Raw genomic sequence first — 26,760 nt, forward strand, 5'->3', positions numbered from 1 at the left:
TTTAGCATACCACATATAACACGATTAGTTATTTTTGATTATTTAAATTAACAAATCAGTTTCAAAAAAGGATAGAACAAGTTAGTAAGTGAAGATCATCAGACAGTTGGATTTTTTAATTATATAATAAAATTTAAAAAAATATTCCTACTGATACCAAAGTGATTTAATTAAGTAATTCATACATTTATGTGTATAAAACCTATTTATTATTATTTTGTAAGTTAATCGGTTTTAAGAATAGTGAGTTGAGTGGAAATTATTGGAAAAGTTGGATTTTCTAATAATATAATGGAAAGCAACACCTTGTTTCTGGCATTTTTTAAATTAATTTTTGAATGTAAAACAATTTTTAAAGCATTGGAAATAGTTATGCTTTACTATTTTAAAACATGCAGACTAGGGGAGGGCATTTATTATACTTATTATGATGAATTTCTTATGAAAAACTTTTGATTTATTGTCATGATGAATTCAAATCAATGATGTTTGAGAAATCCCCAAATTGTCTGTATACTTGGAATTACTTTTTTTTTTTTTTTTTACCATTTTCTCCTCTTTCATCAGTGAGAGTATTAATAAATATCAATAAGATTGAAAATATGATTCTGCACCTAAAAATGAACCAAAGTATGACAAAAATTAAACTACTGTTATAACTAATGAAAACCATACTTAACTAATAACAATGAATAAAAACTAGCAAAAGCATGAAAAAATAATTAAAACTAAAAATAATTATAATTAATAATTGTTAGACAAATAAAAAGTCACAATGAAATAAAACTAAACTACTAAAACCCCGATGTAGAACCAGTTAATATAGTTTAATCATTAGGAAAGCCCTGCAGGGCTTTTGATTTGGCTGCTGTGTGTTGCAGAGTTAAGACATCAAAACTATGAATCTGCATGACAGAAATGTGCGGGAAATGTTTCTGAAGTGATGCTCTGCAGCTGATGCTGAGTGAGCCACAGTCAGAGAAATGATGACATCACGGTGTGGTCCTGCCCCTCTGCACGTAGCAACACGAGAGCGCGGCCGGTGGCTTATCATACAGATGCAGCTTCCTTCTTCAGCCAACACTCCTCCTCCTCTCTCATATTCTCACACACTCCCTCCTCTTGTCAGCCCTCTACTCTCCTTCAGATTCCTCATCCAGCCAATCACCAGGCTTAGTGGGGGCAGGGCGTAGCAGAAAGACCATTCCAGTGCAAAGCTGTAACATCTCCCTAGAGCTAACCGGGAGCTAGCAACTGAGAGGGGAGAGGCAGAGTAAAAGCTAGCCTGTGTGTGTGTGTGTTTGTTTGCATGTGTGTGTGTGAGAGAGAGAGAGAGAGGCGGTGAGTGCTGCGTGTTGCAGACTAGCAGGCACCGCAACCGGACCTTTTTCCTTTTAACCTTGCCTTGCCCAGCTGCTCAGCTCAAGCCTGCTGCTTCTTTCACTCCAGGTTGGACGGATCAGTGAGGGGGGGAGAGGAGTAAACTTGAGCAAGGCCTCCTTCTTCCACAGGCTCTACTCTGAGAAGCACACGGCAGCTGACAGCTCCTGGGCAGGATGATAGCAGCTCAGCTTCTGGCCTACTACTTCACCGAGCTGAAGGATGATCAGCTCAAGAAGGTAAGCAGCAGAACGTTAAACCGGGAGATAATGCTGGAGGCTTCTGTGCCGTGACAGCTGCAGATGATAGTTACCAGCAGCAGCATGTTGGGAATCGGCTTCTGGGGGCCGATCACGTTGGGAGAGGAGGATGTAGCTTGTCACAGCTACAAGTGGGGAAGGTCACGATGAAGCGGTGAGTCAGGGGTTGGACCGTTTCCTGGGTTTCTGATGGATTATTGGTGTTTGACATCGATGTCCTTGAGCTGAGCTGTGGTCAGGGATGGTGTCTGCAGCACGTCGTCACCGTCAGAGGGTTTCACAGCACTGGTTGCCATGGCGTCCAGAGAAGACCGACACCGGCTGGAAGGCTGTTGTAAAAAGTCATATGAACTCCATCTTGCCTTGGTTTTACTCACCCATTGTGTTCTCCATTGTTACTCATCAGGTCTGAAACAAAAACATAAATCTATTAGAACATTGAAACTCAAATTCAAAAACACAAAATCTTACAAAGTATTTTTGTTCTAGTTTTTAGAGCAAATATCCAACTTGCAAGTAACTTTTTAGAAACAAATAGGAGCTTCTTTTATACGGATGAAAAACTACTTTTCCCATATTATAAGTTAAAATGTCTTGTTCCACTGGTAAATTATTTCACTTATAGCTTGCACGTTTTCATCAATATTAATGAATTATTGACTTAAAACAAGCTCCTATATTGTGGTGAAAAGTTACTTGTAAGTTAGTTTTGTCTTATTTCAAATGTACTAAGATCGTCACACAGACAGTCAACCTTGGTGATGGCAGTAAGTAGGGCTGGACAATAAATATATATCACAATAAGACAGACAGATAATGAATACATTTTCAATATATGGAATATTCATTGAACTACAATCCAGAAACGCACAGCATTCTGGGAAATGTAGGTTGAGGAAAGAAGGGGTATGCATAAGATCGACATAACTCTGTCATGGACATGAAGGAGTTGTTATGTATGTCTATGACTGTTGTCATGAAGGGTCATTCTGTACAAAATGACACTTAAATGCAAAGTTGGCACTTTTAATGGACTTCTATTGCAACGTTTAAAGCAACTTAGCATTAAAAGTGTCATTATGTACCCAATGGCACTTCATGACAATAGCCATAGACATTCATAAAGAGTCTTTCATGTTGATAACAGGTGTTATGTCATGTCAGTGTTACGCACACCCCGTCAAATAAAGTGTTACCAAAGAATTCATCACTCAACCTCTAAGAATAGTTGGTCCATCTACAGTAATTCTTTGAGGAATTTTAATTAATATGAGTTACAACAACATTTAATTTTCCTCTGGGATCAATAAAGTATTTCTGAATTTGAATCAACTAGCTCACTCGTTCTTTGGTTACCTAGCAACTCACTCATTCTTTGGTTACCTAGCAACAACCTGTTGAGGAACTCGCACAGTAGTGGTTTAAGTTTCACCACTGTGCCTCATAACTTCTTAAAAAAAAACAAAACCAAAAACGGCATGGAGTAACAACTGTGGACAAAACAGGAAAGGTCACACCACCAGATAAGCAATATTTCAGATTTACTAAAAGAAAAAAACTAATCAATAATTATTGGCATCGACTGATATAATGTTTATTTGGGATAGTCGATGAGAAATAAATGGCTAAAAATATGGATAGTTATTGTTGCTATTCCTACGTGGTAGGAGTCAACATGACACAGGAAATTTGGTCCAGGATTTACATAAACGCCTCACATCAACCGCCTCTTTTGTCTTTGTTCAACTACAAAGACAAACTATTGTCTGCTACTGGATTCAAGAAAGTGTAACAAAAGTCTGAATTACAACATATACACTTTGAATCCATTTAACGTGGTGAAACTAATGCTTCCCTTAACTCTCCAGCTGGTTAATTAGATAGGCCACCATATCTAGAGGACTGGATTGATTTTTCCTTCTGCGCAATCTCATTTTGCTTAGGATCCTATTCTGAATGCACATACTTTTTATGGTGATTTAATCCACAATGCACAGCAACATTAGCATCTTTCCACCAAGCATGAAGCAAAACCTGACCAACCCTTGTAAATTAGCCATTGTGCTAGCCATCATTATGCATGCACTGTCTGGAAACTATGGCCAACGGCATCACTGGATGAATTCATCATGTTTATGCAATATAATAAACAATATATCACTATGTTTGTACAATATAATTATGATGTTATAACGTGATCATAATCAAAATCTTATTTTTCTCTGACAGCAATATGCTTCCAACACTATTAAAATGTAATAAAAGGTTGTATAAGTCCAGCACTGCAAAAACATAAAATCTTACCAAGTATTTTTGGTATAGTTTCTAGTGCAAATAGCTTAGTAAACTTGAAATAAGACAAAACTAACTTACAAGTTACTTTTTTAGCAAGACATAGACACATGTTTAAAGTAAATAATTCCTTCATATTGATGTTCTATTGAGAAATTATTTAGCTTACAACAAGATATTTTCCCATGCTATTTATTTGCCAATAGAACAAATACTTTTCCATCCGCATAAAGGAATTACTTACTTAAAATAAGCCTCTTTATCTTGCTGAAAAGTTAGTTTGTCTTATTTCAAGTGTACTAAGATATTTGCACTAGAAACTAGACCAAAATTACTTGGTAAGATTTTCTGTTTTTGCAGTGAGATAGCTGCCTGCACTACATGTGATTATTTATTTCCAATAACCTAGACTTTGGCATTGGTATCCCAGCTGAATTGATCTTTCTATGTGACTGATTAACCTTCCCTTATGCCCATCTTTGTGTGTCTGTTCTCCAGATTGATAAGTACCTTTACTCCATGCGTTTCTCTGACGAGACGCTGAAGGACATCATGGGCCGTTTCCGTAGGGACATGGAGTATGGACTCGGCCGGGACACGAATCCCACAGCGACGGTGAAGATGCTGCCCACCTTCGTTAGGTCCATCCCTGATGGATCAGGTAGGGCGTGAATGCAGGTTTCACCAACTCACACTGAAGACTTTTTAAGACTATCATGAATGAAATTTAAGGCCTGCATCACAACAGAAAAGTAAAAAGGAAATAGCCTTAACCTCCGTAGTGCCAAGATTTTTTGCACAGAAAGAATGTAGCATCGTATGGGTTAGCAACAGAAGTCAGAGGTAAATGTCTTCCAGCAATCTGGCGATAAATTTGCCCTTAAACCATGATAGATACAGAAAAGCATCTCTCCACAATAGTTTTCTCCAAAATGGAGAAGGGATGAAAACTAGCTAGGAGAAGATAGGAAAACGGTCCATTTGAAGCCAGAAGTTGAAAGTTTCAAATCACAAAAATTAACTGAATTTTCCACAAAGTAGGAATTTTGATTTGGACAACTTCTGTCTTTATAATCAGTTACAAACATAGTAACATAAAGTCTCTGGTAGTGAAAGTGTTCAGTGACTGAATGCATGTAATACTTAGAAATCCATTGCTCTGGTAACCGAGTACCACGACTGGCAAGTTCCAATAGTTGCCTGAGTTTCAACCAGAACAGGGTCAAGTTGGGTTCAACTCAATTTCTAGATGCTTGTGCCAACTTAAAAAGGTAAATACAGGAAAGCAAACATAACTTTTCCCATTGTCTGAGAGTGAGCCCTGTTTGCCGAAGCTAAAAGATACAAAGGCAGCACATCTATTCTTACTGGGACCAGAACCCAGAGATAAGTGGCTATAAAAAGAAAACCACCCGACTTCCTCTTGGAGTGGGGAGCATTTCCATTGCTTTTCCTTAATAAACTACAAATTATTTATATATGGATATAAGAGTGAAGTACACGTCTGATTTAGTTGAGCAATAGCACAGCCTGACTCCAGGGTTCACACATTATAAATAGCCTTTAGTTTCAACATCAGAGAACCAGGGGAACAAAGGGCAAAGTTCAAGGCATGATGAGAGTTAAAAAAAGATTAATAGATAAGCAATGACAGGATCGATAGTTGTACTGTCAGAGACTGTATATTTCTGAGTTAATACCAAGAAATAAAGCTGAATTCTGCTTGGATCACAAGCTGTTTGTGAAAACATACAAAAAATTTAACTAGCAACAGAACAGGTTCAAAAATACACACTGGTCTTTAGCTGAAGTATTAAATCTAATTTTACTCTAGTTCCCTCTCACACCACATTATACATTTTTTTATTGTATATAACTATATTGATAAATTTTTTATTTATTTTATTATTAAAGCAATACAAGTTTGCTTAATATGTATGTACAGTTGAATGTCTAAATCTATTAAGCAAAATAAGATAATTACATTTGCTCATGTGTCATGTTTTATACTGAGCAGAAGTAATTTGAAAGTAGAAAATTACAATCCTAACAAAACCATACAATTTGAACTTATTATAGAGATGCACATTTGATTAGTCACTTTTTAGTGCTGGGAGGACAATCATAACTATGCATAGTTGGTGTATTTCATAGAATCCAGGAGCACAGAAGTTTAATATATGCATTATATCCAATGGAAAAGTGTGGTAAAGTTTTAAACACAAATAAAGGATTCAGAGTTTTGTTTGGCTTGATTTTCTTCCCCCAAGCACTAATGTTTAAACAGGGCTTATGCATTATGACAGTCAAAACCAACTGAATTTGTCTAAGCTTTCTAAACTGAACCAGATTTTTTGCTTTTGCAACAAGCTAAAGTATGGCCGAATAATTCTGGTAATAAATCTAACGTCTCATTATGTTCTCAATTTGACAGAAAAGGGAGACTTCATTGCTCTTGATCTTGGTGGATCAAACTTTCGGATCTTGCGTGTCAAAGTGACACAGGACAAGAAGCAGCCAGTTCAGATGGAGAGCCAGGTCTACGAAACTCCTGATGACATCATCCATGGGAGTGGGACACAGGTAAATGAAGCATTCAGGTGTTTTTAAGCCAAATCTAAACCCTTTTCCTTTTTCTATTGACCATTTGCAACTACGTCACTCAATCATTCGAGGCGACATGTTGGACGTCAATCAATCAATCAATCAATCTTTATTTCAGACACAAAAGAGGTCCATAGTAAAACAAAAAGAATAAAAAAACAAAAAGAAACATGACAGTCACTGAGCCACAAATAAATGATGACGCCAATGTTTCCACAATCTTGAGAAAAATCTCGCTGTACTAAAAACAGGGTTTACTAAAATTGCTATTATATTATTGTATGACACGGGTAATCTACACATACATTTATACATGAGATTCCTGAGCGCAGCTGCACATGTGGGAACAGCGTTATGTGCAAACATGTGGCTGGCACTGCTCCATCTAGGCACTTTGAGTAGGAGCCTCAGGCCATCATTGTATGCCACATAAAGTTTGTGCAGGCTACTTTTTTTATATCTTCGCCATAGATGGGCTGTGTAAAATGAAGTACAGAAAACTTTAAAAAGAGCTACCTTCACAGAGGATGAACACATACCAAACTTTCTGATCAAAATATTAGCCTGTGCATACATCATGCAATACTGCCTACAAATGTCACGATCATCAGAAGTGAGGGACGGGAGTATTGCACAGAGCGACTGAAATTGTTTTTCAAAGTTGTTTTTACCAGTTTATTCATGGCTTCCACTTGTTCGAGTCAAGCTCATTTGTCTGTGACGTAACACACCTGGTTGAAGCTCATAGTCGCTAGTAGTATTAACCGACGCTTGAAACAGCTAGCTAGAAACCGACCCGTACCTCCTCCCTCCTGACGTGTTGATCAAATTACTGACTTTGTCTGAATTCACACCACAGGATTTACATCAATGTCATTAACAGTGTCCCCCCTTACATCGGAGCCGGCTTAAAACCGTCCAAAACACGAGACGCTAACCATGCAGCTAGGCTACATGACGGTGCGGCACCGTCTCCATGGTTACTAACGGTTAGACGAGTATCTTCTCCACAATGCGATATTTGATACCTTTCTAATCATACTTACTTATAAAGTATATGAACGTTAATCTTCTTACCTTGAACAAAGTGTTCGCTGCAAATCCGCGGTTACACCGAGGGCTGCCGGTCGTTATGATTAACAGCTGCTATCCATCACCACCGTATCTTCTTTCATTAAAAGTTATCAAATAAAATGACAAGTTTGGTTGCATCCTTGTCTGCTTGTCCAGCCGACCGCTCAGCGTCCTGTGACCATTTTTAAAGTAAAATCAAATAAATAGAAGCGATATTAGGTTACAGATGTCTGTTTTTAGATTAGCTTTAAAAGGAGTACATTGGTTGTTTTTTTTAGGAGCACATTAGTTGTTTTGATGTTCTAGAGAGCGTGACGTCACGTGCAGAAGGTTAATGCAAACACTAGACTCTAAAGCCTTCCGACATCAAATAGATCTCCGGTTCAAATCTTAACTATGCATAACTTTATAGATTCTAAATTAATTGTTGTGATATTCTGGGGTTGGAAAGAACAAGCAGAGGGAATGTGGAGACGAAGTCTTATAATGGTGGAACGCAGGAACAGAACAGCCACTTCAGTACAGTTTTTCTGGCTAACCCAACCTAATCAGTTGGCCTACTAAGAACTATACCTAGAACAGGTGTATCTGTATTTCTACCACTAGGGGCAACAAACCACTCTATTACACAAGCTCCCATCTTGGAGTCTTAGGGTACATTCGCACCAGGCCTGTTTAGTCTGCTTTAATCAAACTCTAGTTCTTTATCAAGATGGTCCGGTTTGTTTGGGGACGTGTGAATGTGCAATTGAACTCTGAAGAGAACCAAAAACAAATTTTAGTCGGCCTAAAAACTTATGCATCGGTTTGGTTGAAATGAACTCTGGTGGGTTTGAATGCATAGGCATATAAGCGGACCAGAGACCGCTCCAAAAGCAGGAAGTGGACTATAGGGACATGGCATTCTGGGTAAACACAACCAAAACAAACACAAGAATTTAGTGCTAGTGGGGAAAACAGCTCATGGTCTTTTACTAAAAATAAAAGATAAATCCCACAGCCATTAAAATCTGACACTACTCCAATTTTGTTTGTATTTCGTGAATACAGAAGTTGCGCTCAGTGTCTTCTTCAAAAAATTGTATCTCATTTCCTTCAGTAGTTGTTGGTGCAGTGCCACCACTGGAGAGCAGCTGAACAGGTTTTTAAATTAGTTTGGATCGTTTAACAGTGCAGTATGAAAGCAAATCGCACCAGATGAAAATGAAAAAATTTTTTTGCAATTTAGTTCCTAATCAAATCCAGTCTACTGGACCATCAGGTGTAAAAAAAAACAACACAAAGTCGACCAACTAAGGAAACCTATTAAAACAGTTCTTGGACTGAGTAATTTGCACGATGAGATTAGTAGGTGGGCAGTTCCACCAGGTGTTTCCTAATTGCTGCTGTTTTTGTTGGTGGAATAACTTGACATAGGGCTTAAAAAAATTAATAAATTGCATGATACCGCCCCTTTAAAACTACAGAGTTTTGGATTATGGTGACATGTCAAACTTAAAATGCGACAAATGTTGCAATTTCAGTCCCCAATCTAACCCAGTCTACTGAGCTATCAGGAGTGAAAACACCCTTAATCAGTACATATTGTACAAGCCATGGGATGCATTGTTATTTATCTCTGCTAGAGTCTTTCTGTACAGAACATATTTACATGTCAGGACATGGTGAAGGTCAGTTTTTATGATCGTCTCTGTGAGCATTAGGAGGGGAGAGTTTCAGTTCTGCTGCACAACACCAGGCTTATAGAGACAACAGCTGCTGCTCAGGTTGTAACACAATAATCAAAACATGGCCGACTGGCAGCAGCGGCAGCGGGGTTGCCCCAAGGCCTGACTTATAACGAGACAAATTTAGTTAATGAAACGCTGCAGACAGCTGGCAAGAAATGTAACATGACCCATGAACAAACAAGTTTGTTCAACTGTACAGTATATCCATCGTGTGGTATTATTGTAAAACGTCTTTCTTAAGATTTTAATAATGTATTATGTTTTTAATTTCTTTTTAGTTCGACAATGAAAGCAAAGCCCAGATTGCATGGACTGGTTTTCTTAATGTGGCATCCAGGTTTTATGAAATAAAGTTATGAAACGTATATATAGCACTGACTATACGACAATAATTATCCTACAAATATGCGATTATGATGCTTTTTCTGACTAATTTGCATTGTAAAAATCTTTTTGTTTGTCTGCAGCTCTTTGACCATGTCGCTGAGTCCCTGGGTGATTTTATGGAGAAACAGAAAATTAAGGATAAAAGACTACCTGTGGGATTTACGTTCTCATTCCCCTGTGTCCAATCCAAACTGGATGAGGTAATCACTTTACTGGATTATGCCGTGCATGGTTGTGAAGAAGTACTTGGTCCCTTACACATTTAATCTTTTCTATATTTTTTAATCACATTTTTATGTTTCAACTCAAACTAATTTAATGTCAGACAAAGATAACCAGAGAAAATGTAAAAATAACCTCATTTATTAAAGAAAAAAATATATAACAAACCAACTTGACTCTTTAATTTCATGCCTCATCATTTCAATCTGATTTAAATTCAGACTTTAACTAGGTCAAACTTTTTTTTAACCATCCTATTATGCTTTGCCTAATTTTCAAATGATTGGGCAGACATTCTCCATCAGGATTTCTGAAATTATGGTTTCTTCAAATACGTAAATCCAACATTTATAACATTACAAACGACAGAAAATATTTTTAAAATGTTTATCTCGATAAAAGTTAAAATTACCTGATTTAAAAGTTGAGCTGAATAGAAGCTGTAAAACACGGTTGTGAAGCAAGATGGTGGCTCTTGAGTGGGTTAGCATCGCTCTGGAAACAAAGGAAGTGGATTGGTGAGAAATAAATTAAGATTTACCAAAAAAAGAAAAAAAATAGAAAGCTCAATTAATCAATAAAATCAATTTATCACACATTCCTCTATACACCTTGTAAAATGGTATTTTTTGTCACATCAGATCACACAAAACTTTCTCAAAAGTCTTGTGGATCATCAAGATCTAATTAACTGATTACTTGAATCAGGTTGGTATGTATAGCATTTTTACATCAGCGAATTAAACCATTTGATGATCTGACGAACAAGAAATCAAAACAAGAAGAAATTTGTAAGGGACAAATAATTTCTCATGACGTTCCATAAAAATGAAATTTTATAGAGAACTTTTCTCCAGCAAACCTTTAAACCAGGTTGACGAAAGCGTCTCTTTCACAGGCCATCCTTGTGACTTGGACAAAGAAGTTTAAGGCTAATGGTGTAGAGGGAATGGATGTTGTGAAACTTCTCAACAAGGCAATTAAGAAACGAGGGGTGAGTCTTAATTTTTTTTTTCATTTGAAAGCTTTTATACGAGTAAAATGTACTTAAATTTATGGATCTTTGTTTTCCCAGGACTATCAAGCAGACATCATGGCAGTGGTGAACGACACAGTTGGCACCATGATGACATGTGGATTTGATGATCAGCGTTGTGAAGTGGGAATCATTATAGGTGAAAATTAAGAGATGAGATGATTTTTTTTATGAATTCATTGTAAAGAGACAAATGTCAATGCAACATATGTTAAAATCTCAACATCAGGTCATGTGATGTGATCTTATTTGAATGGCTGACAACAGCTTTCTGCCAGTGAACAGTCAGTGTAAATTGGTTTCAAAGTTGTGTAACTACATTTCGAGACAGAGCTGCCCAAAGCTGTATCTTTTACAGTAAAGTTAGCAGGCCTGTCACGAAAACCAATGTTACTGGACGATAAATTACTGCGACATTAATTATTGCAATACTTATCCCAGTAATTATTGTGATAAATGATAATATAGTCACCTTTCTAAAGTAATAGCGTAAGCCATTTTTTGCTAAAAGCGATATTAGCAAAAGAAATTTAAAATCCTTGCCTCTTTTTTGCCAAAAGATGATTTAGGCAAAAACAAATCACTTTTGGCAAAAAATGTCATAGGCCATTTCTTTAGGAAGGTGACGATACTGTTGTTTTGAGACTATATACTACTGTAAGTAGTATATTGACTTTAATTTGGCAAAGAACACCTAACTCTGGAACTGGAAGATATTTTAAGCATCTAAAATAAAACAACAATAAAACAAAAAAAAAACACACACAACTTGAAACCATAAATAAAATGTATCGTGATGTCTTTGTAAACAAAATTACAATCATCAGAATCTGATTGTAAATTATTGAGCTCATTTTAGTTTATTATGCGATTAACTGATTATTGTGACAGGCTTAAGAATGAGGGCAAATGAGTTCAAACAAAAACGTTGGTTTACTCTGCATGTTTTCAGGTACGGGGACAAACGCCTGCTACATGGAGGAACTGCGACACATTGATCTGGTGGAAGGAGACGAAGGCCGGATGTGCATTAACACCGAATGGGGGGCTTTTGGGGATGACGGCTCTTTGGAAGACATTCGTACAGAATTTGATCGAGAGATTGACAGAGGTTCCCTCAACCCAGGAAAGCAATTGTAAGTTAAAGTGCAAATCAATTTTAAAAATGCATTTTGTCAAGTGAAGCTAGTCTAAAAGTTGAAGAATTTCTCTCTGTAACGAGGTTTGAGAAGATGGCCAGTGGAATGTACATGGGAGAGCTGGTTCGACTCATCCTGGTGAAAATGGCCAAGGAGGGGCTTCTGTTTGAGGGAAGAATCACTCCTGAGCTTCTGACCAAAGGAAAGATCGAAACAAAGCATGTCTCTGCCATAGAGAAGTGAGTGCAGAGAATGGCTTGTGTTATGATGTGAAACATAAGGACACATTTTGGGATAGACTGCAGGAGTTACAGTTAAGGGGCTACACTTTTTAAGGAGTATTAAACCTAAGGACTTGAATCATAATGTTAAAGGGGACCTGTAGTGCTTTCCTGAACAGGTTAGGATAGGTGTATGGGCTATATACAACATGTTCATTGCTTATTTATTTTTTCACAAAATCATTCGTAGATAATGAGATTTTAGTCTGTTCAGTTCTGCCTATTTTGAGCTTAATTTTTTTAGAATTTCTCTTGTCACTTTAAATCCAAATAATCTGCTGCTAGCCACACCCCCTAACTCAATGGTTATACTTGCTACAGAATATGGCCACAAAAAGATGCACAATTATACAACCATACATCTTTGAAAAGCATTAGTAGAGACTCCTGCACAACCAACATGAATGCAGAAAGCAGTTTCTGGATGGTAAGTCAACCACAAAAAGCTTTTCTTTTCCAGCAGCCTTTGTACAACCAGCTGACTAAACATGCTGGAGCTCTGTGGTGGTGGCTAGGTGATGGGCAGAGCTCCTCTGGGGTTGCTAGACGATGGGCAGAGCTCCTCTGGGGTTGCTAGGTGATGGGCAGAGCTCCACTGGGGTTGCTAGGTGATGGGCAGAGCTCCACTGGGGTTGCTAGACGATGGGCAGAGCTCCTCTGGGGTTGCTAGGTGATGGGCAGAGCTCCACTGGGGTTGCTAGGTGATGGGCAGAGCTCCACTGGGGTTGCTAGGTGATGGGCAGAGCTCCTCTGGGGTTGCTAGGTGATGGGCAGAGCTCCACTGGGGTTGCTAGGTGATGGCCAGAGCTCCTCTGGGGTTGCTAGGTGATGGGCTGGGCTTCGCTGGGTTTACTAGGTGCCTTCTGATTTATGATGTTACATTCAGAAGGTTGATGATATGGCTTATTTTCTAGACACCAAAAAACATTAACTTAATGCCAAAAAATGACTGGGTGGCTTTTTTTAAAGAGCTTTGGTTGTTTCTAGAAGCAGTGGAGACCTAAATGGAAGTACAAAAAAAAAATAAAATAGGTCCGTTTATGATGAGTTCAGTATATCTATTGTGAACAGAAAACTGATTAGTTCTCCAGCTTTCTCTTGAGGTATTCATTGAGGTAAAAATATTGTTTTAGGACTAAAGAAGGACTGAAGAAATGTATGGAAATCCTGACCAGACTTGGTGTGGAGCCATCAGATGAAGATTGCCTGGCCGTCAGGCATGTGTGCACCATTGTGTCCTTCCGCTCTGCAAATCTGATTTCTGCGTCTCTGGGAGCTATCCTCTCACGCCTAAAGGACAACAAAGGAGTTGCACGCCTTCGCACTACTGTGGGAATCGATGGTTCTCTCTACAAAATGCACCCTCAGTGAGTATTTAAGAAAACGGGAACTCAAGAAGAACTTAACAACAGAACCTCATGTAGTCATAAGTATAAAAAAAACTGTCTGTCAATGTTTCTAGTTGTTTTGTTCTTTAAAGATGGAGTATTGTGTAATTTCCAGGCACATACTGGCATTTTAATGAATTATAAAGTAACTACTTTATCTTCAGTTGTTATAAAAATGCTACATATATCAAAAACAACTTAAATGACATTTGACTTGACAAAATGTAATTTAAATGAAATTGGTCTTTGTCTCTTTAAGAAGCTACTACTTTTTCTGATACTCCACCTTCACCACATAGTTACAGCAATGATCCTCCAGACATGCAGTTCCACCAGGTGTTTGCTAATTGCTGCTACCACTAGTCTGAAGGAGCTCTGTGAGGGAGGACTGATGTTTCAAGGCGAAGCTTTGGGTAAATAGGTGGGGCATAGCAGGCGTTTAGGCACCCCCAAATGTCTGCAACAAGAAACTCAAGGATTTCTCAAACATGCATGAATGAGGAGTCGAAACAACACCCTGGGTGTGTGTTTGGTGAAGTTGATTTTTGCCTAATACCCTCCTTTAAAGACTTGCTCCCTTGAACCATAAAGCAACGGTGGGAAAGTATTGCATTCCATTATGTTGCAGGAAAGTAATCGTTCACATCTCTGTGTTTTTCAACAGATACGCCCGGCGCTTGCACAAGACCGTACGTCGTTTGGTTCCAGACTCTGATGTCCGCTTCCTGCTGTCTGAAAGTGGGAGTGGCAAAGGTGCTGCCATGGTGACAGCAGTGGCCTACCGTTTGACCGACCAGGCGCGCCAGATTCAGGAGACTATGGCAGAGTTCAGGTTGAGCAAAGGTCAACTGCTGGAGGTGAAGAAACGCATGAGAATGGAAATTGAAAGAGGCCTGAAGAAGGAGACCCACAAGGAGGCAACAGTTAAAATGCTGCCTACATTTGTTCGGAGTACACCAGATGGAACAGGTGACAGAAAGCGTGAATCTCGTTCAAACATAAACTATAGACAGGGTTGCTCTTTACTTGTTGGTATCAGTAATGTCTCAACAACACCAAACATAGCACAGGCTAACAGGGACATCAAGGGAAAGCTTCACTTTCTAGTGAGTTTCCATCACAAGGAAGCAAAGGAACATCAAAAATCCTAAAAAGCATACTGAAATTAGTTTGATAATCACCTCCTGGATGTGTTTACTCGCCAAACTCATTGCTTTCGAGTTAGCCTACACTTTACATCATTTACGAGAAGGACAAGTCAGCACATATTTACAATCTACCAACTTCCTGTTAATAAAATGATAGCGTTAAAAGGTGTTGGGAGCTCCTGACATTAAGTAAATGGCTGACATCACTAGCTGCGTTTCAGTTAACTATAAAACTGTGCAATTTGAAATTACGGAAATAAATTTGCTTAATGAAAACATGCCAATTTCAAAGTAACTCAAGTTTTGATAAGTTTTTGTGCTAGGACGAGGTGTCTTTTCAGCCATATCGAAAGACTTTTTCGCATCACACGAGTCACATGATCAACAGCCGGATGTTACTACTGGCAGAAACACAGAAGAAAACACGAGGAAGTAGTAGAAGGATGATAGTTTGTTTTTGGGGGGGGTTTGTACAATGTGCTGCTGGCTCCTCCATGGCTCTCACAGCATCGCACAGTTTATAAAAAGTCAGGTGTCATTCAAACGTGTTGAATATATAGCTCTTCTGTAAAATGACTACAATTTAAGAAGCCAACGTCTCTTCTCATAGCTGAAATATGAATATCTGCTTATATGCGTATCAGGTACAATGTTTTTTAGAAAGCCCTTTTTAGATTTGTCTCTCGTCAGTAGCAGGACGACAAACAGAAACTAAATCCTTGCATATAATAGTTTATAATGTGTCCAAAAAATAAGAAGTTGACTGAATAGATTCTGCTGGCTTTCAGGTTAACAAATGCTTTTTTTATTTTTTCAGAAAATGGAGATTTTCTAGCTCTGGACCTTGGAGGAACAAACTTCCGTGTACTTTTGGTTAAGATTCGCAGTGGGAAGAAGCGCACAGTAGAAATGCATAACAAAATCTACGCCATTCCCATAGAAGTCATGCAGGGCACAGGAGAGGAGGTAATGTTAATATCTCCCTCCTTAGAATTAGATCATTTTTAAGAATAACTTCCTTTCTGGAGGTTTTCTGTTTGATTGGTTTAAAAGTTTCTTTCTCACAGATTTATTTCAATGTTTGTGCAATAGCGTTATTTGTTATTGACACATTTCCACGAAAACACAGTATCTACCTACTTCTATATCCCCAGTGAATCTAACTTAAGTGTCTCTCTGCAGCTTTTTGACCACATTGTGCACTGCATCTCCGACTTCCTGGACTACATGGGGATGAAAAGCGCTCGACTGCCGCTGGGTTTCACCTTCTCTTTCCCCTGTCACCAGACCAGCCTGGACGCAGTACGTTCTACATTACTCCTTCTTTAACACACAGTTACATGTTGCTATTGTAAAAATAAATAAAAAATTATATAAATGCATATGTTTCAAACTGTTAGCTGCATATAGACTAAATACAGACTTCTTGTTTAGCTTCTTTCTTTTAATTTATATCAGTGGTGTCCAAACTTTCTACCTTATCGGCCAAAACTGTCAAGGTGATTGGTAATCGAGGTAATTGAGGGCCACAAAAGATTCTTTTAAAATCTTTTAATAAAAAAAAAGGTAACGCAATACAATATTTTAATAATATAAAGTCTGATTTTCATGGAGATTGTTATTATTATTATTATTAGTAGTATTATATATATATATATATATTTTTTTAACTTTATTTATTTACTTATTTTTAAGTTTATTGTGTGCTATGCTGGGACAAACAAAATTCCCCCTCCCGCCCTTTGGGGATCAATATAGTATTACTATTATTAGTAGAAGAGTAATTGTGAATTATTGCATAACAGGTTGCCTTGTTTTAAAAAAACAAAAAACTAAACTAAAACTATATTTTAAATGTTGACAGTTTTCCTATTATCTTTGGGTTTTTCATGTTTGTTCTCAGCAACAAGATACGGGTCGTTCGTTCTTCACAAACTTTATTCAGTGGAGTTTACTAAAAGAATAGATCAAAATCTGATCTCCAGTAAAAGCCGCTGTTCTGTTTACTGCAAAATTTAATTAAATGGCTACTTCCATATTTAGGAGACTTTATTTTGTATCTTTTTTGAAAGGCAGTGAAAATTTTTTAACTACATAAACGTCCAAACTTGAACTGGAAAAACAAGACTGTCATTTTTGTGTTGCGTTCGAGGACCAGACAAAATCACTTAGAGGGCCAAAAACTTTGATTTATATGGACAAAATCTCAAGTGTTACAACTTTTATCACACTTAGCATAATTATAGTTGAATTTTGCATTCCTATGCTCTCTCTATCCATTACATGAGAAGTTTTCCGATCAGCATTCTGTTTTCCTCAGGGTATCCTGGTAACCTGGACAAAAGGCTTCAAGGCAACAGACTGTGAAGGTGAAGATGTTGTGGAGCTTCTCCGAGAAGCAATCAAAAGAAAAGAGGTAATTATAAACATGAAACAACATTCCTCTGCAAAAGCCGACTAGATGGAAAATGTGTGGGTTGAAAGTCTGTGACAAAGCAGACAATATGTACAGAAATAGTTAAGAAAGGCTAAAGGAAGAATGAAGAACATTTCTAAAGATCACTTTAAAAGGAAGAAATATTTTACCCTGAAAGTACGTCTTTTAAGATGTTTCTCAACATTCAGGGTGAGGTTTTGTAAGAGCAGGAAGTAAATATTCCTATATTTTTGATTATCAATAATGTTGTATGTTCACATTTCATTTTTGATATCTCCATGTAAGCTTTAAATTTTTGTTAATCATTATGGTGCCAATTCACATCAACCAGCATAATTTTACGCTACTTTACAGAACAAACATGTTCAACTCATATCTAAAGATATAATTCTCCAATTTCATTAATAATTTGAGTACAAAACTCAAGCTGTGGTCGTTGAAAAAGCTCCATTTATACTTGAGTACAATGTTTGGGTACTCTGCCCACCTGTGTATTTGTTACAGATGATGAACTTTATAAACTGATTTCACTCTCTTTAGCTTGAAGACCCAGTAAGTATAAACTGAGAGTAAATCCCTGTCCAACAGGTAAAGCAGTGCAGGACTGGACTGAAGCTGTGTGTGGTGATGGTTGTGAAAGCATGTGATGACAGCTGGTGGCGGCAGCTCTCAGGAAAAGCTTGCATCATTTATTATCAGCGTGTCCCAAAATGTAAATAACATGCATTGTTCTCGGTGTGGCATCAGAAAGTAATCAGCCCTCATTTTAATTCTCTTGTCAACAGATTTCCATTTAGCATTGTTCTATTAAAAACGCAGCCTAACATTGCTTTTGAAATAGTCTGAACAACTGCAGTAATTAAGGTAAAAAAACAACCTAATGAGGATGATTTTTGAGTTACAATATCTGCTATGATGTAGAGGTGGAAACTCCACCACATTCTTTACAGCAAAGTTGAGGTATAAGGTTTAGTAACACAGTAATATGATGACATCAGAATAAAATCCACAAAACAAACCTTTAAATATGAATTAATTTGCAGTTTTAACAAGGTGCATGGAAACTGGTAAGGTTTTGTCATAACAGTGACTGCATATAAGAAGTCAGACGTTTGTATTTACTAGATTCACCTAAGAATAAGATATCAAATTACTTCATGTTGACAAGCTACTGGTAGACTGTGCAAGATCTAGTTCACAGATTAACCCTGAATTAAAATGGATTATAAATCTGAAGTAGAGTGGGTTATGTCTACAGTAGAGTGGGTTATGTCTACAGTAGAGTGGGTTATGTCTACAGTAGAGTGGGTTGTGTCTACAGTAGAGTGGGTTGTGTCTGCAGTAGAGTGGGTTGTGTCTACAGTAGAGTGGGTTATGTCTGCAGTAGAGTGGGTTATGTCTACAGTAGAGTGGGTTGTGTCTACAGTAGAGTGGGTTGTGTCTGCAGTAGAGTGGGTTGTGTCTACAGTAGAGTGGGTTGTGTCTGCAGTAGAGTGGGTTGTGTCTACAGTAGAGTGGGTTATGTCTGCAGTAGAGTGGGTTATGTCTACAGTAGAGTGGGTTGTGTCTGCAGTAGAGTGGGTTATGTCTACAGTAGAGTGGGTTATGTCTGCAGTAGAGTGGGTTATGTCTACAGTAGAGTGGGTTGTGTCTACAGTAGAGTGGGTTGTGTCTGCAGTAGAGTGGGTTGTGTCTACAGTAGAGTGGGTTATGTCTACAGTAGAGTGGGTTATGTCTACAGTAGAGTGGGTTATGTCTGCAGTAGAGTGGGTTATGTCTACAGTAGAGTGGGTTGTGTCTACAGTAGAGTGGGTTGTGTCTGCAGTAGAGTGGGTTGTGTCTACAGTAGAGTGGGTTATGTCTGCAGTAGAGTGGGTTATGTCTACAGTAGAGTGGGTTGTGTCTGCAGTAGAGTGGGTTGTGTCTACAGTAGAGTGGGTTGTGTCTACAGTAGAGTGGGTTGTGTCTGCAGTAGAGTGGGTTATGTCTACAGTAGAGTGGGTTATGTCTGCAGTAGAGTGGGTTATGTCTACAGTAGAGTGGGTTATGTCTACAGTAGAGTGGGTTGTGTCTGCAGTAGAGTGGGTTATGTCTACAGTAGAGTGGGTTATGTCTGCAGTAGAGTGGGTTATGTCTACAGTAGAGTGGGTTGTGTCTGCAGTAGAGTGGGTTGTGTCTACAGTAGAGTGGGTTATGTCTACAGTAGAGTGGGTTGTGTCTGCAGTAGAGTGGGTTATGTCTACAGTAGAGTGGGTTATGTCTACAGTAGAGTGGGTTGTGTCTACAGTAGAGTGGGTTATGTCTACAGTAGAGTGGGTTGTGTCTACAGTAGAGTGGGTTATGTCTACAGTAGAGTGGGTTATGTCTACAGTATGTTCTGTTATTTTATCTTCCTAAAATAAACTGAGGGAGGAGAAAGTATTAAAATATGTATTCTGCATGGCCGCAGGTGAACTTCAGACTTCAGCTGACCTCTCAAGTGTTACATGAACAAATTTTGCTGTACTTCAGTCTTTAGCCCATCATGCTTGTACTGTAGGAGTTTGAGCTGGATGTGGTTGCCATAGTGAACGACACCGTGGGAACGATGATGACCTGTGCGTACGAAGAGCCAACGTGTGAAGTCGGACTGATTGCAGGTGAGTGAGCCGTTTCGTTTTTCTTTTTTCCTTTGGTTTCCAGATGTTTTTAATACATTTATTAAATCAGTAAAAGATCATGAAGTATATCATTCATTTGTTGTTCCATATTTAACTTATTGTATAGAGCATGGGCGTCCAACGTGTGGCCCAGGGGCCGTTTGTGGCCCTTAGACTGATTTTGTGTGGCCTGCAGATGTAGATGGAGACTTCTAATTTGTAATCAGGGTAAAAATTGTTACTAACATAATTCTCTTTCACAGGAAAATGTAAAGTACAACATAAAATATTTGTGTTTTTATAACAAAGTTTTAAGAAAAGAGACTTTTACTGAAAAGCCAACTTTGCTGCACCCATATCAACTTGTATTTTTTTTAAACTTGGCTAAATGTAGCAAACATTTTGAAAGAACGTGACCCAAATCCTGTTCTTATTACTGAAAATAAATTCAATCAAGGCCAAAAGAAACTGAAAACTAAATGTTTTTCAATAAAGCAAACATGCAAAATTAAAGTAGTAGTAAGTAGTGAATTTATGACAAAAATTACATTTTTGGATTAATATCAAAAATTTTCTACAAAAAAAATTCTGAATTTCAAATGTGAAAAATATCTTTTGAAAATTTTCTACAAAATTTCTAAGTTTTCTAGAGAATTTCTGAGATTAATCACTAAATTTATGAGTTTTCAGCGAAAATGTATTTCTTTTGTCTATCTACAGTGGCCCTGATACACCGTTGTAAAAATTTCTTTCTAGTTTTGGATCTACAATAAATTTCGGTCTAACTCATTTTATTTTATTTATTTATTTATTTATTCCCCCACAACTACTTTTGAGTCTACAATTTTGGCCCAGATTGCTCTCTATACCAGGCAAAGAGGTTTGAGGCAATACATATAAATACCAACACTAAGCCGTTGTTTGTGACACAAAAAATGCCATAAGATTTCTGTATGAAGTGAATACAAATTTCTTTATTCAATAAAATATCTTGAAACTAGGAGATTTGGTTAATTTAAAAATGTTGTTAGTTATGTTCAAAGCTATAAAGACATTATTGCCAATTGATTTACAAAAGTTTTGTATCTTAAGCTCTAGTGACAAACAACCAAAGGATTTCAAAAGTAAAATTGTGAAAACTACTTTAAAACAAACGTGAATTTTGTATGGAGTAAAATTATGGAATAGTTTGGATGAGGACTTGAAAAAATGCTCCACTTTATTTTATAAGAAAAAAAAAGAAATTAGGGTTAAGCACAACCCACACAAGGAGGCTTTAGTCCTCGTCGCGGCTGTCGCAGGTTCGATTCCCGGCCTGGCGACCTTTGCCGCATGTCTTCCCCCTTCTCTCATTACCCCCTTTCCTGTCAATTAACTATCAAATAAAGGCCACTAGAGCCAATAAAACTTTTAAAAAAAAAAAAAAAAAAGAAAGAAAAAAAAGAAATTAAGTCTTACACATTTTGAGTTAACAATGGGGAGAATGAAATATTGTTTTAAGCTTATATTCTTAATTTACTGTATGCGGCCATGAAAGAAATGTGTTTTGTAATTATTGAGAAAGGTTCCTCATGTAGAGTGATAAGTAATAAGAGAATGTGTTTCTACATTGATGATGGAATTTGTTAAATTGTTAAACTTATTGATTGGTTGAAGTATTTTAAAGTTGCTTTGTATGTTTACAGGCACAGGAAGTAACGCCTGCTACATGGAGGAGCTGAAGAACATTGAAATAGTGGGAGGCACTGAGGGTCGGATGTGCGTCAACATGGAGTGGGGGGCGTTTGGAGATAACGGCTGTCTGGACGACATCAGGACAAAATATGATCAGGCGGTGGACGAAAACTCACTCAACGAAGGAAAACAGAGGTCAGGAGGTCAAATACAAACCATGGAAAGTTAACAACACTTTTAATTAGGGTGTACTGATTTATCGGCATCCAATTTATCTGTGCTGATTTCCTTAAATTTGGGAGATCAATGATCGACCGATAATTACACCAGGTCATTTCTGCACATTTGAAGTTACCACTAGTCACCCTACTGTTGCCAACTCTGCGACGTTCTTGCTATATTTAGAGACATTGCACACAAAATAAATTGGTATCGGCCAAAATCGGAATCAATAGATCAGGATTTTTAAAGATTGTTCATCTGCAATCGGCCAGAAAACCGCAATCTGTGCACCCCAACTTTTAACGAGACTTTCAGGTCAATTTTCCAGTTTAGAAACTTACTCTAATTTATACTCATGATCAAAATAATCAGACCGGTGTTTCATTTTCACAATGCAGTAACCAAAATCTCTTTCTCACGCCTGTCAGATATGAGAAGATGTGCAGTGGAATGTATTTGGGAGAAATCGTGCGGCAGATTTTGATTGATCTGACGAAGCGTGGTTTCCTCTTCCGAGGACAGATTTCAGAGACACTGAAGACTCGCGGCATCTTTGAGACCAAATTTCTGTCACAAATAGAGAGGTGAGTGAATCCATCACATTTTATGCTAACAGTTTTCCACAAACTGCTCTTTCATGTAAAAAAAAAAAAAACATTTAAATATTCCTAACAAATTGTTGCTTGCATTTATTGTGAACATGTTGAGAGAATTCACTGGGTAAAATTTATGTCTCCTCTGTTAGTGGCATTATTTATTTTATTTTTTTCCCCATCGCTTTAAGTTTTTCACAATATAATAAAACAGAAAAATACCAAAAGCATCATAAAAAGCAATAAATCAATTAATTGTATGATCAATTAAAACAAGGTCAATCATTTCCATTTGCATTATATATTATTTTTCTCTTTTTCTATCAAAATCTGGATGACTAAAGTCTTCATTTTGATGCTTTGGTCTCAACTAGTCCATTTGTTGAAGGCCAATTTTGTTTATAGAAACTCCATAACTAATTTTATTTGTTGTTTTTGTTGTTTTGTTTATTTATTTTGGATATTTAAAATGTCTTCCAGTTCCAGTGTTAAATGTTTATTGGAATTTAAAGTTTATTGATCTTTCGGAATCTGTTCTTGCATTATTATGCCATTATCATAATATTACTCAAAAATGGTCCCAAAACAACAATATTATCGTTTATCGCAATAACTTCAAATTTTGTCCGTAAGGCAGATCTAGCTTCTAGTGCAAATATCTTAGTACACTTCAAATAAGACAAAACCAACTTGTACATAACATTTCAGCAAACAACAGGTTTTAAGTGAATAATTCTTAGAGAAAAGTTTAACACTAGAACAGGGTTAAAATGTTCACAGAAAGCAGCATTACAGCCCAGAGTCTCTGAAAGGCAGCATTCAGTAAGACAACACATGAAAGAAAGAAAAGAGACGCTGTGGTGTACGATTACCTCTGCCTCTGGGAACAGCTGAGACGTATCCGGTGACTCCGCCGCTGTTGCTTGACCTCTGACCCTCTCCCTCTCTCTTCACTCTCTCCTCCACAGCGATCGTCTGGCGCTGCTGCAGGTCAGAGCGATTCTGCAGCAGCTGGGACTCGACAGCACCTGTGATGACAGTATTATCGTTAAGGAGGTGTGTGGAACGGTGTCCCGCCGCGCCGCTCAGATCTGCGGAGCCGGAATGGCCGCCGTGGTGGACAAGATCCGTGAGAACCGAGGACTGGACCACTTGGACATCACCGTGGGTGTGGACGGCACGCTCTACAAGCTGCACCCACAGTAAGACCCAGATTACAGTAAACAATCATCTACATCAAGGTGGAGAACCAGCACAACGCCAAACAGTACACTGCAAAAACACAAAACCTTACCAAGTATTTTAAATCAATAATTCCTTAATATTAATGAAAAGGACCCTTTCCATTGGCAGATTATGTCACTTATATCCAGAGTTGGGTAGTAACTGGTTATATTTACTCAGTTATATTCACTTGAGTAATGTTTTTGAAAAACGTTTTTTAGGAATACTTTTACTACCCTGTGCTTTTTACTTTTACTTGAGTAATTTTATTATGATATATTGCTGCTGTGAAAAACAAACATGTTTTAACCAAAAATTCACAAACACAGAAACACACCTGCAGTTTTTGTTAGACTAGAAACCGATTTGGAAATTATTTTTTACCTGAATTAATTTTTTTCTACTTATATGAATTGTTGTCATTTTGGTCCTTAAAATACCAAAATTTCAACTTAACTTTATATTGTGGTTTGTCTGATGACAGAATTTTTAAACATAAAATTATTTATAATTTAATCAGTTACTCAATACTTAAGTAGACTTTTTACCAAATACTGTTTTACTCTTGAGTTATTTCTCCAGTAAGAGAAATAACTCTTACTTGTGCTATTCTTGCTCCAGTACAATTTTTGGATACTCTGCCCACCTCTGCTTATCAAATGGGAAACGTATCTTGTCATAAGTGAAATAATCTGCCAGTGGATATAGTAAATGACTTGGTCAGTAGGTCAGTTTAAGCACAAATATTTCCCCTGGCCTTCAACACCAGTTAAAATAATGATTAATTCATTTTAGTTTTTGGGTAACTGCTGCAACTGTAACCAAGAATGTCTTGGTTTTTATTCCTATTATTGTTATTTTATTGGAATTTTACTGCCAATTGTCATACTTTTTAACATATAAAACTAAACTATAAGGAAAATCTCAAAACCCTTATCCATGTTTACTGTGCAGGTTTTTTTTAAAGTTTCAAATTGTTTTCTTCCTTGCAGCTTCTCTCGGATCTTCCACCAGACAGTAAAAGAACTTGCCCCTAAATGTGATGTTAACTTCCTGCTGTCGGAGGACGGCAGTGGCAAGGGAGCTGCTCTCATCACTGCCGTGGGCTGCCGCCAGAGGGAGCTAGACGCCCAGCAACACTGAGCCGCTCTGTCCCGTTTGTCCACCACGACTTCCTGCTGATCTCTTCTCACTTGCACAGCCTGAATCCATTTCCCCCCATCGCCAGCCGTGACTCCACCTCTGCCCCACCTGCAGCCAGAGACGTGCTCCATGCATAGTTTTAAAACCGAAGATGCAGATATTTATAACTCCAGAGGCTTTATTATTTCCCTGTTTGTATATTTCCCTTCATAGAATAACTCTAAGCTCCTTAGGTGTGCAATATTTGTGTCGCTGATTTTATTTTTATATGCAGGCAAATATTTAACTGTTTCTACAGCCACTTTAGACCCAAGGATTTTGCGCCATAAACTAGCAAATGTGTGCACTTTTTATATGAGAGATACAGCAGAAGCGTTTCATGTAATTTACAAGTTAAAAAATGAATGATGAAACTTGTTTTCAACAGGTTCAAACAACAGCTTTACAAGGACTGGCTAAATTCACTGCACAGACACAAAATCCCACCAAGTATTTTTGCTCTACTTTCTAGCAAACAATGGAAATGAGACAAAACTAACGTCAATCTAATTTTATTTTTAAGGCGTTTTAAAGTGCTTTATATCATGAAACACAAAAATGCAAAGTCATAGACTTTTTCTTTTTTTTTTTACATTTTCTTATTGCTTTTAATGTTTCATTGATTATTAATCAAAAGCAACTCTAAACAGGCTTTAGTCTAGATTTAAAGGAACTCTGTTTCAGCTGTTTTGCAGATTTCTGGAAGTGAAATCTGATTTGTGTTCCAGATTTGTGATGGATAGAAGCTGAATGCTGCGTCTCCATGTTTGGTTCTGGTTCTGATGACACAGAGCAGACCAGAACCAGAACCGCAACACCTCAGAGGTCTGGAAGGTTGCTATGACAACAGCAAATCTTTATTGTTTTGTGGTGCTACTCCATTCAGTGATTTATAAACTGATAGCAGTATTTTAAAGTCTAAACTTTTAAGCAAGATATAGCAGCTTGTTTTAAGTCAATAATTCCTTAACATGGGTGATAAAGTTCTGGCAGATTATTTCATTTATAACAAAACATTTTTCATATAATAAGTGAAATAAACTCCCAGTGGAACAACACTACTAAAACACAAAATCTTGTTTCTAGTCTAGTATTGTTGGTCTAGTTTTTAGTGCAAATATCCTAGTGAACTTGAAATAAGACAAAACTAACTTGCATGTAACTTTTTAGCAAGATATAGAGGCTTGTTTTAAGTACATAACTCCTTAATATTGGTGAAGAAAATACTTGTTCCATTGGCAGATTATTTCACCTATAACATGACAGTTTTCCATTTTATAAGTTAATTTATCTGGCAATGGAACAAGGACATTTTTTAACCAATATTAAGGAATTATTTACTTAAAATAAGTCCCTATATCTTGTTGAAAAGTTACTTTCAAGTCAACTTGTGTTATTTCAAGTGTATTAAGACATCTACACTAGAAACTGGACCAAAATCACTTGGTAAGATTTTGTGTTTTTGCATTGTAGTAGTTTTTCATCAATATTAAGGAATTATTGGCTTAAAACAAACTTATGATATTGTTGAAAAGTTAGTTGTGTGTTATAAGATATCTGCACTTGAAAGTAGAGTAAAAACACTTAGTAGGATTTTGTGTTTTTTGCAGTGTTGGGGTCAAATGCAAGAGTCACGGCTGTTCTAATCATTGTATTTCTACGTGCAACATGCTCACATGATATGTTTAGGCTACTAACCTGTTTGTGTAACTGTCATTGTCGCTAACATGTTTTAATTATTCCTGCTGAACCACATCACTTTTTCCTGAAGGGTGGACAAGGTAGAAAAACCCACGTTTTAGAATATGTTATTGGTATTTGTTCTTTACTTTTGCTGTTGTGATGAAT

General features: G+C 37.4%; 1 protein-coding gene and 1 long non-coding RNA gene across 6 annotated transcripts; both read left to right on the top strand.

The window, feature by feature from the left end:
* Positions 1-1,070: 1,070 nt before the first annotated feature.
* Positions 1,071-25,437, top strand: LOC114144939 (hexokinase-1). Of its 2 annotated transcripts, XM_028018198.1 has the most exons (19): positions 1,071-1,619; positions 4,431-4,593; positions 6,367-6,515; positions 9,808-9,927; positions 10,848-10,943; positions 11,025-11,124; positions 11,938-12,121; positions 12,208-12,363; positions 13,539-13,772; positions 14,458-14,762; positions 15,759-15,907; positions 16,124-16,243; positions 17,262-17,357; positions 17,919-17,930; positions 19,918-20,017; positions 21,703-21,886; positions 22,342-22,497; positions 23,475-23,708; positions 24,723-25,437. In XM_028018198.1, exons 1-19 carry the CDS (start codon positions 1,557-1,559, stop codon positions 24,871-24,873), a joined length of 2,772 nt encoding a protein of 923 aa, XP_027873999.1. In that variant the 5' UTR covers positions 1,071-1,556; the 3' UTR covers positions 24,874-25,437. The 2 variants fall into 2 exon arrangements, with proteins under 2 accessions (XP_027873999.1, XP_027874000.1); XM_028018199.1 differs by lacking the exon at positions 17,919-17,930 and having other exon boundaries at positions 1,074-1,619.
* On the top strand, positions 17,937-19,911 carry LOC114144940 (uncharacterized). 4 transcript variants are annotated; one of them, XR_003595584.1, is made up of 3 exons: positions 17,937-18,857; positions 18,892-19,319; positions 19,375-19,911. It is a non-coding gene; the product is annotated as an uncharacterized LOC114144940 (long non-coding RNA). The 4 variants fall into 4 exon arrangements; XR_003595583.1 differs by having other exon boundaries at positions 18,892-19,298; XR_003595586.1 differs by having other exon boundaries at positions 18,892-19,277.
* Positions 25,438-26,760: the final 1,323 nt, after the last annotated feature.

Source organism: Xiphophorus couchianus, chromosome 5 (genome assembly GCF_001444195.1).
Source record: "Xiphophorus couchianus chromosome 5, X_couchianus-1.0, whole genome shotgun sequence".
NCBI classification, from domain to species: domain Eukaryota; kingdom Metazoa; phylum Chordata; class Actinopteri; order Cyprinodontiformes; family Poeciliidae; genus Xiphophorus; species Xiphophorus couchianus.